General features: G+C 40.0%; 2 protein-coding genes across 3 annotated transcripts in view; one reads left to right on the top strand and one right to left on the bottom strand.

Moving 5' to 3' along the window:
* Nucleotides 1-17,149, bottom strand: part of LOC122658067 (epoxide hydrolase A-like) — a 29,347-nt gene extending 12,198 nt beyond the window's left edge. The window contains exons 1-7 of one of the 2 annotated variants that reach the window (XM_043852946.1): nt 17,142-17,149; nt 9,205-9,493; nt 8,933-9,115; nt 7,913-8,157; nt 7,212-7,459; nt 5,528-5,534; nt 58-65 (exon numbers count right to left, since the gene is read on the bottom strand). In XM_043852946.1, coding sequence (XP_043708881.1) covers nt 7,213-7,459; nt 7,913-8,157; nt 8,933-9,115; nt 9,205-9,486 — 957 coding nt within the window. In that variant the 5' untranslated portion in view covers nt 9,487-9,493; nt 17,142-17,149 and the 3' untranslated portion in view covers nt 58-65; nt 5,528-5,534; nt 7,212. Of the gene's footprint in view, nt 1-57; nt 66-5,527; nt 5,535-7,211; nt 7,460-7,912; nt 8,158-8,932; nt 9,116-9,204; nt 9,494-17,141 lie in introns of those variants that run through there. The other variant, XM_043852945.1, reaches the window with a different exon arrangement.
* On the top strand, nt 2,773-6,065 carry LOC122658068 (60S ribosomal protein L18-2-like). Its single transcript, XM_043852947.1, has 5 exons — nt 2,773-2,936; nt 3,020-3,109; nt 3,203-3,331; nt 3,437-3,619; nt 5,743-6,065. The coding sequence occupies exons 1-5, from the start codon at nt 2,934-2,936 to the stop codon at nt 5,899-5,901; spliced, it is 564 nt and encodes a 187-aa protein (XP_043708882.1). The 5' UTR covers nt 2,773-2,933; the 3' UTR covers nt 5,902-6,065.
* Nucleotides 17,150-18,774: the final 1,625 nt, after the last annotated feature.

The raw sequence follows: 18,774 nt of genomic DNA, 5'->3' as shown, positions 1-18,774 counted from the left end.
CAGAGGTTTTCTTCATGGGTTATGGAAGATGGCATTTACATGAACTGGCAATTCTACGATGGAGCCTGATAGAGGAGGGGTGTGCAAGTATGGGTGAGTGTATGTGGTTGGATGCTTTGTTTAGCTTCTTAATCACTGTTTTTCGCAAAAAATGTAAAACTAATTTGGAGTTCCAACTTTGGAGAAACTCAAGCTTGTCAGGTAGATATATGCTACAAGAATGATGTTGGGTAGTTGGGATACTCTTGCTTCTAATGCAGTGAATTGAAGCCCTTGCGAGCCCTCATGACTGAGTTCTATCCTGTGTAAACATCCTCGAGAAAACCCAATTGCTATTTAAATTCACAAAGCCTTAACGCAGTAGAGTCTAAACTCTAAAATGCATTTGCCCATAGGGATAAAAGAAGCCTGAAGATGGAGGATTTGTTTAAGGCTGCCAGCAAGCCTAGCTTATATCATGCTAGGTATCAAAGAGTATGAATGTGTCCTGGAAAATGTTGTAGCCGTGTGTTTACTTATATATATATTACAAACCAGGTTACATGCTGAAGCTCCTAAACTTGCACAATTGGTCCTTCGGAATAAAGAACTGCTGTACTAGTATTGGCATCAATTTAGTTCATAGGATTGGCACGGGTATCAGGTGTTAAATTAAACATCACGAAACACAAACAAAAACAAAGCAAACAACCGGCAAAGCTGAAGATGATTCACTATGTAAATGGAAGAATTCAGTGGAGATCTCTCAAAACACCAGAAATGGTAGCAAGAGTTCTCACCTAAAAACCCTAACGCAAAATCCCTAAAATCTCACTTGTTTCGCTTGCTTACTCAACAACACACGAAAAACATATAAATACTCCTACAAGCGAGTCGATCTATTGGCCCAAGGCCTCTGTTGTCATCATAGACCTTAGAAAAAATCGCATTTGGGTTGCCACAAAAAATGTTGGAGTAAGTCAATCTTCAAAACGAGTACAAGAATTTGAGATACACTTAACAACCTGCCCCAATACTGGTACCGATACAAAAATTTTGAAACCAATACATTGTGATATGGAAAAATCATATTGTTTTTAGATTTAACACATGATTAAGTGGTGAAATGGAAAATAAATAAAACTGAGTTCTTTTTGGCAGAATAAGACTGAGTTCAATAGATTTAACATGGGAGAAGGTTGGATATGCTGCCAGTTTTTTATATGCTGGTGGTATACACCAATTGTAGGGCTGAACACAAGAGGGCAAGAGAGTCTTTACCAAAAAAGAAGAGAGAGGATGACACATGGTCAGCAACCTAGTGGCGTGCAACCTTTTCCCTTTAAAAAAATTATCAAATCTACCATTTGATATAAAATATAGTATTTCACTATTTTGTACAAGAATTTTGGGAGTTCACACACTCAAGTTTAATGGATTTTGTTGCTGAGTTTTTTCAATCTGACCATCTCCTTGCGGCTATAAATAAAACTTTCTTATGCCTAATTCCAAAAGTAGATAACTCAGAATTGGCTGAGCAGTTAAGACCGATTAGCCTTTGCAATGTTGCAACCAAGGTCGCAACAAAGGTCCAAGCCACCAGGCTGAAATCCATATTGCGAGACATTATCTCCCCAGCCCGGTCAGCTCTCATTCAAGGGCATCACATTTCAGACAACATCTACATGGCCCACAAAGTTTTTCACTACATTAAAGGCATGAAAAAAAGGAAAGAAAAGCTTGATGGCTATGAAGCTTGACACGAGGAAGGCGTACGATCGCCTTGAATGAAACTTTATAGAACAGTTATTACTTCGTCTTGGATTCTGTGGGAAATGGGTCCAGTTGATTATGCATATCCTCAGTCAGAGACAAAATTCTGCAAAATGGATGCGAAAGTGGAGAGATCACTCCATCTAGAAGTATTCGCCAAGGGAATCCAATTTCCTTGGCATTATTCATCTTATGCTCCCACACTCTAAGCAGTTTGTTGGCCAAGGCAGAGCAAGAAGGGAAGATACATATGTGCAGTTTCAAAGCCATCCTCCTTCCTCTCTGTGTTACATGGAGAATGCTTGGCCATACATTCAGGGTTGTTGCTATCCATCACTGAGTGTATCGATCATCTCGAAGTGGAATCAGACAGCAAGGAGCTTATCTCATTCATTCTCAACCCTGATGGACCTCCCCCAGCTATGCTAGCCCCCATTGTAAATTACATTGGTCATCTCCAGACCTTCTTCCTTCATGTATTCTTTGCTTTTATCCCTAGAGAGGTTAACAATGTAACTGACTCTCTAGCTTGGAAGGCTCTCCCTTACGTATATGGAAGAATGACCTATTTCCACCACCGGCTCCAAGAGGCTTAGCTCAAGGATGCTTTGGCTTCAGCACGCCACTCTCAATAAAGTCCTATTTTTCCAAATGTTCTCTGTGCAGCAGCGCAGGCTGCACCCAGACACGAGGGTGGGTGAAATGACAACCCTGCCCCCCTGAATGGGCAGCCCATGTGTCTGGGCACAGCCTGCGTTGCTGCACAGAGAACTTCCGCCCAAAAAAATAATACAAAATTAAGATTTTTCTCACATGTTTCAAGCCATTTCATGTCCAACACAAAACCAGTGGATTTGACCGGTCACAAATCACGATTGGGCTAGGTTAAGGAATTTACATATAGAACGCCAAGCTAAGGTTGGACCGGAAGCCCGATCTGAGGTCGGGCTGGAAAGAGGCAGGCTAAGATTGGGGGTTTGCAATTGTACCTTCAGGCTGGGCTAGGGCTGACACCAACTCGTCCCAGCACGGCTCGAGTTGAAGCCCTAAATCAATCCAAAGCCATAGGGCAAAACCTTGCTCCTGCTATTCATATAAGAAAGCAGAGAAAGACTCTTCGACAATAAGCAGTCGCGGCGGAAGGTGAAGGAGGAGAAGACAGAGGCAGCTCTGCGGCAGCGATGGTATTATCCTCTCTCTCTCTCTCTCTTTTGCTTCTTTAGATTTCGTATTCTTATTTGATGATGTCCATTTCTATGGTATGTAGGGTATCGATCTAGTCGCCGGTGGCAAGAGCAAGAAGACCAAGCGGACCGCCCCAAAATCTAATGATATCTACCTCAAGCTTCTCGTCAAGGTGAGCTCAATCCCTTACCTCGCTCTCTGATCTCTTTCTTTCTGAAGATCTCTGTTGCTCATCTGAACAAATGGTCTGATTGCTTGTGATCAGCTGTATCGGTTTCTGGTGCGGAGGACTGGAAGCAAGTTCAATGCGGTGATACTGAAGAGGCTGTTCATGAGCAAGGTGAACAAGGCTCCGATGTCTCTCTCTAGGTTGATTCGCTTCATGGAAGGAAAGGTTGGTTCATATGCTCGTCCATTTGAAATCCATTTCCCTTTTATCAATCTCTGTTGTTCCGTTTATTTTTCCTGCTTCATTTGTGTTTGGCTTCGCGTTTGCCAGGATGATAAGATAGCTGTGCTTGTTGGGACGGTTACCGACGATACTAGGGTTTATGAGGTCCCGACACTGAAGGTGGCTGCTCTGAGGTTCACGGAAAGAGCGAGGGCGAGGATATTGAAGGCTGGAGGAGAGTGTTTGACTTTCGACCAGCTTGCTCTCAGGGCTCCTCTTGGGCAGAAAACGGTATCACACCCCCCATCCTTCTTTCTTTTATTGCTTTATTTTTAAGAGGTAAAACTAAGATCTATACTCGGGCGTTTATGTTTGTTTCCTCTACACTTGAAGTTTGAACTTGTGATTGTTCTTCATTTGCATTCGTTGTTTGTTTTGCGTTCTTTAGTTTACTTTTCCTGTTTGGGTTATGTTTGCGTGTGCACACGTATGTGTGATCCGAGTGGATTCCAGTTGTGGTATTTGCGGAGTTCTGTGTTTATATGCTTGGGCGTTTGTTATGAATGAAATTTGTGGTGTATCAGATCTGGTGTGTGCTTGTACTGTTTAGTTCGTAGTATTATTTTGCTTCATACACGTGCAAGTATTATTTCATTGCCTATTTTTCTTTAGTGTACCAGTTTCATGAAAGCCTGTTAGTTGTAGAAGATAATCATTGTGCAGTAAAGTTGGCTTCATGTTATGCTTATTCAAGTATTTGGTGAAACTTTTTTTTACCATGAAACCAACAATTGTCACCAAAAAGTCCCTTCTCTCTCATCTTCTGGGTTCTGTACATAAGGCCCTCTACAATCAAACATTTAAATGGTACTGGTGAAAGTTGCTAAACTAGACCTTGCCAACTGTATTGATGCTTAGGTGGAAATTTTATTAAAATTGGGTGATTTGCAAACTGAGTTCTATGAGCCAGATCAGATAAAGTTCTGTTTTCTAGAAAAAGGGCCTGCAAATACTGTTAGTAAAAGTCTTCTGTTGAGACCATAGGATTTTTTACTGAATTCCCTGTAATTTAGCCATTGTAAATTTTTTTTTAAAAAAATGGACCTTTGGGATTCAATTCTCATTTTTAACACATTGGTCAGAACTATTGAGGTGATCTGCTTGCACTGTTAGTTTAGTTTTTGTTTATATCCCCATTGTTAATCGACTTTCTATTTCTTTTATTTTCCTTAGATACATTGATGTCCAATATCACGATTTAAGTAAATCTTGCTACTGTTGTGTTGTTTCCTTAGTATTTTGGCAAGCATGTGGATTGCATCCTAACAATAAGTTAGCCTGGGCCATGAAAATGAACTTCCCAAACAGCATAATCTTAGCATGCTTCGTTTGCTTGTCAAATTGTTGTAGAGAGAATAGACTTATTCACGCGTTTGTTTGGCCATTGGGTTGGCTTTTTTAATCCTGGAAGTCTCACCTAAGCTGGGCATCCGATGAAATCAGGAAATCCTTTGTTGTCAGTCAGAATCCTTCTCTTGCCATTCTCAGCCAGTTCACCAATTCATGTTGCTCTATTGGCTTCGCTCATAAAAGCTAGGACAATTAGGCACCTACTAGACTTCTGTTTGTTAAAATTAGTGGTTATACTTTGTGACAAGTTATGAGTATAGGTAGTGTTAACTTAGGTAATTTGTCCCCCCAATCCCCAAAAATCAGCAGGTCAAAACAGGAATCTATGGACTGTCCTCCTAGATGTGCTATGTGCCTATGTCCAAGAGTAATGTGTCAGTTATGATCATAAGATATCTAAGTATTTTCTGGATTAGCCAATTATCAAATTCTGGACTAAAACTCCAATTTTATACCTTCCCATTTGTTGGTATACACCCTCTCTGCAGTCGAAATATCGGTTTGCATTCTCGGTGGTCCTGGATTTTTTATGCTCTAATTTCGCTCTTACTCATCTCTCTTTCGGCTGTAATTTGACATCTGAGCAAGGGGGGGGGGGCTCTGTCTCGTGTCTAAACCTCTTTCAGTCCCATACAACCTTCCACTTGGCAGACATTTGTGCTGGTCCAGATATATAATACACCCCTAAACCAGCTGAATCAGAAACTCTCCTCTCCCCTTCTTAACCAACACACCGAATCTTTATTTTGTGGGTCTGAATTAATGTGCTAACAACCTGGGTGATAGGACTCCAAAACTTGGGCACTGGTAAACTCATCACCCATCAACCTAGTAGTGCGAGCTAAGGTGTTAATTTTTCCGTTATAACCATGTTGTAGCAAAAAAAAATGCTGGCTTCCATATTAGTTTGATATATATCTGTATGTGTATGTATATTGTAGGTCAAAGATATTCCCTCTTATGTTGTCGGTTCTAATGGTTTTTTACCTGTGCATTTGCTGCAGGTTCTCCTAAGAGGTCCTAAGAATGCTCGTGAAGCAGTGAAGCACTTTGGCAAGGCTCCTGGTGTGCCACACAGCCACACCAAACCCTATGTGCGATCAAAGGGAAGGAAATTTGAGCGTGCTAGAGGAAGAAGGAACAGCAGGGGATTTAGGGTTTGAGTCCATTGTCATGCTTTTTTTTCCTGAAAGAAAGACTAGTTGCAAAGCTAGCCATAATGTTATGGTTCAATTTTTTTGTGAGACATGTAGGAGTATGTGACGGTGTTTCTGGTTCCTCCTTTCTTATGGGTCTTAATAGTACATCAATTTAGAAATCTGTTTTCTGACTATGCGGCACTGAGATGGTTCAATTCGGATATTGTGTTGAGTCTAATTTTTTATTCCCTGGGCAGGATTGGTTTTGTTATTTTAGATGCTTCTTACAGACGATTTTGAGAATTAATATCAACAACCAGTGTTGAACTGGTGTCTGCATTGTATGAAAATGGTTTTGCTCTCTCGGAAGTATTCTCAACATCACCTTAGTTGGAACGGGTGTCTTATGTTTTTATTTTAAAAGAAACCCTAACCTTTACCAGCTCTGGCTATGTTGGTAGTGCATTTGAAGCTGCCATAAGAGTAGGGGTTTGGGGTGGGGGGGGGGGGGCGAGAAAACCCTGCAGCTCTCCAGGTCATATTATTCCTCTCTTTTTTCCAGCTTACACTATACTTCATATATCATTCTCAGCCTTTGTTTCTGGATTGATTTACAGAGGCCTTTCTACGTTGACGGAAGGCAAGAAGCGAATAATTAATGGATTAAGAACTAATGCTACGAAAATCATTTTCTTGGTTCAACAATCGTACGATTCCTTCATTCCCATCACTCCAACAAATCGTTAACCACCAATCATTAACCTTAAGACTTGACTTGCAATAGATCTGAAGAGTCTACCACCATGCCAAACTCAGAACCTCGAACAAAACCGTTTATTCCTCCATGGCACTTGATAAAGCCAATTTCTTTTACACATGAGCCCACACTTCCTTCCACGTCAACCCAAAAGGATTCTTGAACCTGGGGTTTCATCTATTATTGTATGAGTGCTAAATTGGCCAGCCTAGTAGGTTTAAGGGTTTGATTTAACACGTTTCATCTGTTCTAGAACTTTTGATGTATCGATCAAGTATCTAACAGAACAGTTCACAAGATTCAGAGCTGCATTTCTTGAGGTGGTTTCTTTCTCCCCGAAACCCTAGTTTACTGCTAATGGACAAAAGAGAGGTTATAGATTTCGAGGTAACCGTCTATGAACAGAATTAGCAACAACGCAAAACAAACATGAAACTACTAACTTTTTTTGCAAGAAGCTCATAGATAAAATAAGAACATACAGTCCACTCTATTTTATTTAGGGGTAACATCAGATGTTCACAGCCCACTTTAGTTTATTTAAAGGTCAAATAAGATGCTTAGAAGGACAAAGCACATCAAAATCTCTTAATGAAATCCAAAATATGGGTGTTTATTTCATCAGGCCTTTCCTGGTTGATGAAGTGACCCACTCCTTCCATCACAACCACATCCTCCAGAAATGGCACATCACTCTTGAAGCCACCACCATGTATATATTCCTTGGCATTTAGAGTGTTATATACTATATCAAGCTCACCTACAACAAATTTGACCGGTACTTTCACTTGTACACCTGTCCATGGTGCCATGAGCTCCCAGTTCCTGCAATTCAGAGGCCAAGATAGTAAATTACATTAGGGAGAATGTTCTCTGTGCCGTAGTGCAAGCTGTGCCCAGACATATGAGTCTTCCATTCAGGGGGGCAGGGTGATCATTGCGCCCACCCCCATGAACCTGGGTGCAGCCTGCGCTACAGCACAGAGAAAAACACCCCATTACATTAATAGTAAGTTCAAACAAATGAATACTATAATATCTTTAGTTCAAACAATTAAGGGTGTACCCAGTACACGAGGCTCCTGCCACTTTGGGTTCTGGTCTTCTAGGGAGAGTCATAATGTACTCAGCCTTACCTCTATTTTTCGCAAAGAGGCTGTTTCTAGACTTGAACCCGTAACCACTTGGTCACAATGGAGCAACCTTACCGTTCCTTAATGGTCACGGTAAGAATTATAATGGTTTCAAAATAGAACAAATTTCAAATAGCTAACATACATATCAAAAGATCGATAGTAATTCAATCCTCCAGTGAAGCCTTTTATGTTGAATTTGCTGGCATAGTAATTAATGTCTTCTTCGGATAACCAAGAGGGCAAGGAAATCTCATGATCTGGTGAATCTCCAAATTCTTTGCCTTTAGGAAGAAATAATGGACCTGCTTTGAGTGATGTTATAAATCTCTTCAGTGCTGATCCAGTACTACCAAAACGAGCAAACACCTCTTCCATGTCTCCAGGTTTCTACAAGATAACAAGCCACTATATTTGGTTTAGATGTATGAAATGTGAACCACCATAGAAAGTATCACTGAAGGAGAAAGTAAAAAAAGTTTTATGAAAATAGCTAAGAGAATCAAGTTCTCTCTTTCATTGATAATCTAGGTGTTTGCAAGACCTTACAAGGCTAAAACTCCAAAAATTGCAGAAAATTACAAATGGAAACACCAGAAATACATTAATTGTACTATTTAAAAAAATGAAATCAAGATTTTAATCGGTCAGTGCTGATTCTAACCCGAATCAGCCAGAAACGGAGTAGAATTGGTGTGAATTAGTTCAATACGGTCATAGCCGATTCTGATCTGAATCGGTAGATTCGAAGGACTTGGTTGCAAAGTTAAGATATTAAATAAATTAGATTTAAGATCCTCTCCAACTCTTCTCTAACATCCATCCCACATACGTGTATCCAAGTTCTCCCGTTGTTGGATGAGTGATTGAAGAATTACAAAAGAGTCTTCAAAAGTTGTAAGATTTTTTACCCAAATCTATAATTGAGATGATTTACACTAATCCATCAAAAGGGTCTCTAAAATTATATTCCTGATATGCTCACACCCAATTGTACAAATGAGGATACAACAAAAAATTCTTTCTACAAGTAGTAAGATCGATCAACAAAAAGGGATAACAAAAAGGCAACAAAGTTGAGAAAACAAAACTGTAAAAAGCAAAAGTAAAAAAAAAATAGTATTAAGACAAAGAAGAAGAAAGGAACAAGAGGAGCAGGGGATACCTGGAATCTGCAGAAATAGTAATCGTCACCTAAGGCAGCTCGCATCAGATCGAGAGGCTTGCCGGATGGGTTTCGAGGAATAAAGGCGACGCTGAGGTTGACGAGAGCCTTAACACGGTCAGGGCGAAACAAGCAGAAACACCAAGCAATGTAAGCTCCCCAGTCATGTCCCACTACAAACACCTGAAAACGAAACAGAGAGTCTTCTTAGAAGAAGAAATGAAGAAAGTAAGCAAATTTCGATTGAGATCGAGGACCACAGATGATGTCACCTGATCTTGGTCGAGGAGATTAATGAGAGCAATAAGATCACCAACGATGTGAAAGACGGTATAACTGCTGGAAGAAGGCGGAGAGTCTGTATCACCACAACCACGGAGGTCAGGAGCCACAGCTCGGTAGCCGTGGGAGGCCAGTGAAGTAATCTGGTGCCTCCACGAGTACCAGAGTTCGGGAAACCCGTGCAGAAACAGCACCACCGGACCTTCTCCTTTCTCTGCTATGTGCATGTTTATTCCATTCACACTCACCATTCTGTGCTCAATTCCTTCCATCTCTCTCCTTTCTGTTAAGTTGCAGCCTCAAATAGTTATTTAAAGTGCAGAAGGAAGAAGACGTACCAAATCTGTAACTTGTCAGTAAACCTGCATTTCCAGGAAAAGAGAAACCTGTAATGTGTACTCTGGTCTCTGGCATTCATTACTCCATTCCATTTTATATCAAATCAGTTTAGCAAAAATCTTCATGAGATAATGGGAGACTCAATAGGAACCACAACCATATCCTGTTAGAATACGTGCACGTGAACGCACACATCCCGATGGCATCGCAGCGCCCAGGGAGTGTCAGGGCCATTCAGCTGCTGTTGGGCTGTGCAGCATATATCCAGATGGTTGATTGAGCATACACTGGGATGTGTGTGGCCTGGGATGTGTGTGGCACAGCCCAACCCTTGGATGTCCTCTAAGCACTACCTGGTCATTGGGCTCTCTTTGGAGAGGAGCGGGATCCGTGAACGTATATCTAAGAGGCAATCAAACGTGGCTTTTGTTTCCATAAATACCCGTCCTCCCCTTGTAAATAGAGTAACAATGGGACATGTGGCCTACGGGTGTAAGTTTGGCCCTATCGGCCCAAAGCTGCCCTGAGCCCGAACAGGGTTTGAGCTGAGATATTTGGTCCTGAGGGCGGGTTAGGGCTGAAAATTTTTGGTCCTGAGTTAGGGTTGGTTTGGGTTAGGATTGAGGCCTCGAGCTAAGCCTGGCCCGGCCCGACAATATTTTAAGTTATACTATAAAATATATATTGATAATATATATTATAAACATTAAATTTCATCCAAATTTTTTTATATAACATATTATAACTGAAGATAATAAGTGATATAATACATTTTATTATAGTGTTATTTTACGAATATTGATGATTTTCTCTCCGGCCCATTCCAGCCCATGCATTTCCTTCCCCCTCCTCATGGTCAAGACCAATTAGGGTCAGTCCAGCCTGACCCTAAGGGCGGGTCAGGGTTGGACTTTTAAGGCCCTGAGTCAGGGTCGAGTCGGGTCTAAGCCCAGTTAAGGGGACTCAAAGTTGGACTAGGGTTCCATAACGCCCGGTCCAACCCGACCCTGTTGCAGCCCAAATGTGACCGGTTACTGCTCATATGTATGTGCAAAGGAATTAAACTCAATGAAATCCCATACTCTTCGTGTAAGTGAAACAATGAAATTGATAGATCCACACGTTCACCAGTAGAGATGGAATTCCTTATCTCACCATAAACACTCCCACCTCCTCTTAACTTGAAATTATTTCTTTCTAATGCAATTTGATACGTATCGATGACCATGGTAAAGAAAATGAAAGGAATTAATTTGATACGTACACAGCCATATAGGGCAAGAAGATGCCCTTACGGGATCAATGAGAATGCAAAAAAAAAAAAAAAACATTGGTTTGGATGGAATTTTTTATTTCATTCGAGGCTAAATGTAAAATGATATTTTGGATTTGGAAGAAAATTTTATACATGAAAATTGCACAATTGCACGGGAAAAATGAAAAGTATTATAATTTACCGTTTGTCAATTCTAATTTTGTCTTCTTACAAAGAAAAAAAAAAAAAAAAAAAAAAAAACCTCTAATCTTATCTCCTAGGTCTTCCTCTTAAGCACGGCATATTAAAATTTTCATTATCATGTGGGTCATATGACCGTGTTTGAGTAAAAACCAAACCAGCATGTGAAAAATGTAATTTTTTTATAGGGAGAAAGAACGCCCGGGTCGCGACTCGCGGCATGGGCTGCGGGTGGCTTTTGCTTTTCCTTTTTTATATATAAAAAATGAAAGACCTTTTACCAACATAAATAGAGTCCTTTCAAACCTCCATGGGATTGGTAGCGTTGGATGGCTAATGGATATCTCAAATGAGAGAGGTGATTGAATTCTTAGACTGATTTTCTAAAGTGTCCTCACCTGGCCATTGGCCATCCAAAGGTGAAACTAAGAATGACTTGGCTAATGGGTATGAGAGATGTGATGGAATGGACCACTAGCCAAATCCAGTTTGGCCAAGTCATTCTTAGAAAGATTGACACTCGCCATCCTAAGACCTACCTTGCCACCACCACCCAACTCAATAAACTAACCAGTTTTACTCAAGTTAATTGTTCTCCACATTTCTAAGATCTACCAAGAATGATTAGGAAACTTTAATGAACAGGGGCTCCACGTATAATTGATATTCTTTCTTGTGTTATTTTCTTTCAACTCCAGTACTGTATTAATAGGAGTCTTTTAGATAACCGTTGAAGAGCACAGCGGCACTTTCCTCAATCATGGAATCGTCCTCCTACTTTCAATCTCCAGTCCATCATAGACTCTTGACCAAGTCTTTTGGAGATAAGTATTAGGCCTACGTGACCACCTCATCTAACATCTCCCACTTGGCCATGTTACGTTTTTAGTTCCTATTTCCAAGAATATCTGTCATAACATTTCCATTTCCGTTCCCATTTTTAGGAACAATTATTGTATTCCAAGTTCCCATTTTCCAGGAAGAATGACATTTCCGTTTCCATTCCTAATTCCAAGAACAATCATTAAAAATATTTCTATTGCCATGACGAGGAACAATCAGTTCCTATTCCAGACTTAGACTACTCTAGGTCCCATATATATATTCCGAACATTTGAGTTCAACTTCCAGACTTAGATTGCTCTTAGTCCCATCAAATTCACATGTTTGATGTATGCTTCCGCATGAATTTCCTTTGTGAGGGGATTAGCTACCATGTCGCTCGTAGGTATATAGGTTACTTTAATTTCACTTTTTTCTACTATATCTCGTATATAGTGGTATTGTATTTTTACATATTTTTCCTTCGAGCTATTTGTACCACTGTGTATCAAGCTTATTGTCGCTTGATTATCACACAATATTTTCACTGGTCCATTTACAAGATCCAGCCTAAATTCCATTAAAAATCGTCTTATCCAGACTGCATGAGTAGTTGCCATACTATAAGCAATGTACTCAGCTTCCTGTGTGTGTCGTGCAACACACCCTTGTTTCTTGCTACCCCAAGAAACAGCTGCACCTCCAAATATAAATACATGACCAGAGGTGGATTTACAGTCATCTCTGTCCCCTCCAAAGTCAGCGTCAGAGTATCCAATAACCTCAAGTTTTTCGCTTGAAAACATAATTTCAAGTGTTTAGTTCCTTTGATGTACTTTATAATCCTTTTCACTGCTTCCCAATTGGCAGAATCAGGATTATTTTGGTATCTACTTACCAATCTGACTGGATAGGCCAAATTCGATCGTATACATAACATGGCGTACATCAAACTACCTACTGCCTGAGCATAAGGTACATTTAACTTTTCCTGTCCTTCTTGAAGGCATTGACTTTTCGACAAAGCCTTTCCCATAACAATTGGAGTTGATGAGGGATTGCTATTCTACATTCCGAATCTTTTCAACACAGAACTCAGGTATTTTTCCTGACTCAAACACAACTTACGTTGTGTCCTGTCTCCAAAGATTTGAATTCCTAAGATATATGACGCTTCCCCCATATCCTTCATTTCAAATCTGCTACTAAGTTCATGCTTGGTCTTATCCAACATTTCTATATTGTTTTCGCTAACAGTATGTCATCAACATATAAGGAGAGAATGGTAAAACTACTCCCACTTTTTAAGATATATACACAATTGTCCAACTTGTTAGCCACGAATCCTAATTTAAGGATTATTTTATGGAATAGCAGGTACCACTGTCGTGAGGACTATTTTAAACCGTACAAAGACTTTTCAAGTCTACATACTTTATCTTCCTGTCCCACTACCTGAAATCCCTCAAGTTGTCGTATGTATATAGTTTCTTCCAACTCGTCATTTAAAAAGGCGATTTTCACATCCATCTGAAATAGTTCTAAGTCCAGATGTGCAACTAGAGCCAATATCAATCTAATAGAGACAAATTTGACTACCGGTGAGTAAGTTTCCTGGTAGTCTATTCCTCCCTTTTTGGTATAATCTTTTGCGACTAAACGATCCTTGAATTTATCAACAGACCCATCTACTTTGTACTTTTTCTTAAATACCTATTTGCAACCTATTGCATTTCTACCCTTTGGTAGGTCACAAAGTTCCCACACTTGATTCTTTGTAATGGAATCAATTTCCTCCCGCATGGCATTTAGCCATTCACTTGATTCTCGTGATTTAATTGCTTCACTATAGGTTACAAGATCGACTACTTCTTCCGCATCTGTGTCAACTGTATGACAAGATGGTTCACATAAATAAAGGTAATAGTTATCTAAGTAAGTTGGTGGTGTCCTTGTTCTATTACTCCCACTTACCCTAGGTTCCGGATTTTGCCCTTGAAGATCAACTTGATTTTTCGGAGCATAGATTTCTTGATAAAAAATTCCTGGTTCCTTTTGAGAGTCAATACCATAGTCATCATCAATAACATGCAGGGGTTCTGTATCCTCCTGCTGGTTCCTCTTCTAGTTTCTCTAGAAATTTCGCATCACGACTCTCAATGACCCCTTTTTTAGGGTGATAAAACCTATACCCTTTTGATCCTTCTGGATATCCTATGAATTTGCATCTGATCGTTCTAGAATCCAACTTGTTTCTATATGGCTTAGGTATTAGAACATAGGCTACTGATCCCCACTTCCTTAGATTTTTTAAGTTTGGCTTTCTACCTGTCCATAGTTCATAGGGTGTAGTTTCAACAGACTTGGTGGAAATTCTGTTCAAAATATAATTTGCTGTGAGAATGGCTTCTTCCCAGAACTACTTGGAGAGAGAGGAATGTGATAACATGCAACGTACTACATTAAGTAGTGTTCTATTCCGTCTTTCAGCCACACCGTTCTGTTGTGTTGTGAAAGACATAGTCTTTTGCTTAATAATTCCATGTTCCTCACAGAAATTTTTAAACTCAGTGGAGTGGTACTCTTCACCACGATCGGTTCTTAGAACCTTAATGTTTCTTCCCAACTGATTTTGCACTTTCGTTCTATAGCGTCTGAAGCATTCAAATGCTTCAGATTTCCTACTTAATAAATAAATGTACCTATATTTGGAGAAATCATCAGTAAACGTGATGAAGTAAGCCTTTCCAGCATGGGTATCCACATTGACTGGTCCACAAATATCAGAGTATACCACTCCGAGGAGTTCCTTTGCTTTCACTCCCACTAGAAAGGGTTTCCTAGTCATCTTACCAGATAAACAATGTTCACATGCATCATATTCTATTTTAATTAACCTAGGAACTAACCCCAATTTAATTATTTTTTTTATCTTTTTAATTCCAGGGTGTCCTAGTCTCAAATGCCATATGTATGAATCAATTATGTTTGCACAATCAAAATAAATCAATGAACTAGGTGCTTCTTCATTAATTTCAGTGGTAACATTATTAACTTTTTCAACGGTAGAAAGTAAAAACAAGACCTGCTCAGGGACAAATCGTCCTGAAGCAAAAGAACGACTGTGTCGTCCTATAGTGACCTCACTGCCTGTAAAGCGTACATCATGGCCCTTCTTGACAAGGGCAGGTACAGAAATCAAATTCTGGAGCATGTCGGAAGCATAGATTACATCCTTGAGACGAAAATTAACCTTCCCAAGGTCTAGCACGTAGTCAGCAATACCTTGCACTTCGCTATACGAGTTGTTTCCCATGAAGATCTTGTGGTCTCCAGGTGCAAGAGGCTTCATCTCTTGTTGTCCTCGCTTAGTCCTTGCAATGTGACAAGTTGCACCTGAGTCGATCCACCACCCCTCATACAGTTTTTCAGACAAATTGCACTCAACTATGCCAATAAACTCTTTTCGTTGAGTGTTTGATGAGGATCCAGGTGCATGATTTCCTTTGTTATTCCATTTGTTATTCTTAGGATTAGGGCAATTAGCCCTAAAGTGGTCGAAATTCCCACAATTGTGGCATGCTCCAGGTCGCACCTTATGAAAATTCTTGGGCTTCCAGTTACCCTTTCCTTTAAACCTATTAGGATTGGTGTTAGGGCAGAGCTGGTTGGTATTGGAATGGGACTGGTGCTGATGTGCCAATGCTTCCACCTGTCCACGCTCAAGCTTAGTTGGACTAGGCTGGGCTATGTGCAATTCACTCATGGATTTAGTCACCATGCACTCTTGGAAGTACTGCAGTTGTTGGGGAAGCTTCTCAAGAGTGAGATTTCCCTCCAAGAATCTCAGTGCAGTTTGAGCCATCGCCCAAGAAGGGGGCAAACTGTTGATGATCGTGGATACTTGGTAGTTATTTGACACATTCGATCCCACATCATCCAACTCTTGAGCCATTACGAGCATCTTGTTGATGTGATTCACAACATCCTCACCTTCAGCCATTCTACAACTATTGTATCTCTGAGTCAATAGCTGAATGTGAGTTTCAGTTTTTACATCATATTTGGCCTTCACCGCTTCCAACACTGCTTTGGTCGACTTGTGGTTGTTAAATACCCTCATCACATGATCTTCCATTTTCAAGAGGATCATGCTACGGGCTCTCTTGTCATTTTCAGCCCATTTTTCCGCAGCTTTAATCTCTGCAATGGTGGAATTATCCCCAACCACAGGTTTTGGTTCCAGAACATGGTCCAACTTCTCATATATCAGTATATGATTGATTTTCATGTTCCATGTATCATAATTTGACCCATTCAGTTTCTCAAGATGATTGATTTCTTGTGGTACGGGTCGGCCATAATGATGATCTGACAAGTAATTAATAAAATTTAATTTTCTATTCTAATTATGTTTTCCCTCTCAAAGGGTTTAAAGAAAATATTAATAGATATTTTGTAAGCTTAATTCAAATCTGTAATATTAAAATATGGCAAAAGGTTCTCTAGTCGGCAGACCAACTACCCATATTGGTGGTCGGGACTAATCCCATCCTTTTATATAGAATCATTGAATCTGGATGGTTCGTTGCAATACTCACCTTCTATGATACACTTATCTAATACGATTATATTTCTAGGGTATTTCTATAAAATAAAAAAAAATCTAATACGATTATATGATCCAGATCCTTATACGAGACGACTTCATTCCAACTCTTCAGCCTCGTAAAGCTTCAGCCATGGCGTCGACTGCAATGCCTTCAACCCTTCATCATTGGCCTCTCTCTATCTTTGACCTCGAGAGGAATCGCCACTGCGACCATTTACAGCTTCCTCCTCAAGTCTCTAATCTTCCATTCATCCCAAGCACATTCTCACCTTCTCACCTTCTCACCTTCTCACCTTCTCAAGTATCTAATCTCCCATTCTCCCTTCAAAAGTTCAGACCGAGGAAAGCCCTAGTTTGTAACTTCCAAGTCCTGTGGCAAAACCACTTGAGCTCTCGTCTGCGAGCCATTTCGTATATGATCTCTCTCTCTTTTGATGCAAACAATGAAATTCTGGATTTCTTTTTCCTTTTCGTACTGAACAATTTGGGGATTTGGTGATGATTGATGAACGGATCTAATTTCTTGCGAATTTTGTTAATTCCATTGTGGACTTCCTCTATTTCTTCTCTTATCTGATGTCCTAATCGTCCTCTGTTGTGCTCTAATTGCAGAAAAATCGATATCTACCTTGAATCAACCACCAACCCGAGAACGCATAGAGGACTCTGCCGCACCCAGGTCCAATTGCAGGTATGACTCTCTCTCTCCCTCCTTATGGACCTTGTCTAGTGGTGGCTGGAATGATCTGATTTAAGTCTGCAATATTGAGTTCAGTTGCTAGTATGCTTGTAAGTCTGCAGTTGGATGGCTATGTGAGTGTCCGATTTGCTGGATGGCCTGGTGAATTCTTACGTACTTGGTAGGCTCAGATTGTTGATTTGAAAGAAACAAGTTGGATGGAAATAATGCCTGTAGCATTATAAGATTGTATGGGACTGTAACTACAAGGGATATGGCTATATAAATATACCAGCTTGTTGAATCTGTTTTGTTTTTCCTTCTTTCCAACTCAAAATTCATCTCTTTACATGATGACTATGTCAGTTATTTTTCCATTTTGAGGCATGAACAACTAGGCTAACTTTTGAAATCTGAGCCTTAAAAGAGTTTTGATCCTGGTTTTATGCTACCATATCATCCATTTGATACTGCTAGATTGCTTCCACCCAGTTAAATCATCTTTAATTGTTTGATATAATTTGTGCTGAAACTAGGAGCTACTACTGGACAGCTCCTTCTAAATGCGGCTAACATTATTTGCTGTCTTCTTTTTTTCTCAACAGGGTCGGGGGAGGGTAGAAAGGGGTGGTTATTTTCTTTATAATGATTTTTTCATGTAGAATTTTCTGTTTCAGTGCAAGTATTAGCTTCAGACAATATATAGTTTCACTTTTGTCATTCATAAAAACTGTAAAGCAACATCATAATCATGGTAGCAGTTCACATACACAGGGAGGTTATGTGGGTATATGCAACATCCATCCAGCTTGGCATGAGTGATGACACAAGCTAAAACTTGACATGATTGGGTTAGAGTTTGCAATTTTCCTTTTTTTTTTTCTCTCCCCCCCCTCCCCCTCTTTTTGTGCCATTTGGAATTTTGCAATAGATCATATGGAAATGACTAGGTGAGGGCCTAGTTTCAGCACAAGAATTATATGTTCTTACCCATACAAATTAGCTCTTTCATTTTCCATGTGCACTATTTGGGTTGCTCTGTTGTTAACTTTCTGCACAAAATAAGACTTCCATCCCATCTTATAAGATTTAAACTCAAATCATAACTCTCTATCCCGTTTACCTTCGTATGTGTCTGGCATGGTTTAACACCCCTCTATGTCCCAGGGGATATAATATTGTGATGGACAATGTTCCAGTTCAGATCATGGATGGTTCATTCCAGGACATGTTGGAGGTAACTTATATTGAGCCTGATGGTTACGAATTCTCTCTATTCTTCCAAATGCCTAGTCGTAGCTCCTCTCAATTGATTTCTTTTCCCTAATAGTCATTGTAGGAATTCCCTGCTATTCAATGTTTGCTTAACCGACTTTCACTGATTGTCGGCGAAATTGAGAAATGCTTCCTGATTTCTTCTCTACATAACTTTCTAGAATGGAAGCATTCTGAACCTTTTATGTCATTAAAGAGACGGCTCTCACTGTCATCCCACTTGAGTGGTGTTAGCACAGTCCAAGGAGAGTGGGAATTGGAAATGCAGCTCTGCAAGACTTATAATGGAACATGCTACCTTTTTTTTTTCGTATTTATATTTTATAGAGAACCAAGCAATTTGGAGTCTGATTTTCTGTTTTTTGGTCTGCTGAGTT

This window comes from Telopea speciosissima, chromosome 4 (genome assembly GCF_018873765.1).
Source record: "Telopea speciosissima isolate NSW1024214 ecotype Mountain lineage chromosome 4, Tspe_v1, whole genome shotgun sequence".
Classification (NCBI taxonomy): domain Eukaryota; kingdom Viridiplantae; phylum Streptophyta; class Magnoliopsida; order Proteales; family Proteaceae; genus Telopea; species Telopea speciosissima.
Note: the sequence above shows the minus strand (reverse complement) of the source record. Positions and strands in the feature narration are given on the sequence as shown.

Excerpts from the sequence above, each read along its gene's own strand:
- LOC122658068 (XM_043852947.1), top strand. Across the intron at positions 3,110-3,202 it reads ACCTCAAGCTTCTCGTCAAG|CTGTATCGGTTTCTGGTGCG; the intron begins GTGAGCTCAATC and ends GCTTGTGATCAG. Across the intron at positions 3,332-3,436 it reads TTCGCTTCATGGAAGGAAAG|GATGATAAGATAGCTGTGCT; the intron begins GTTGGTTCATAT and ends CGCGTTTGCCAG.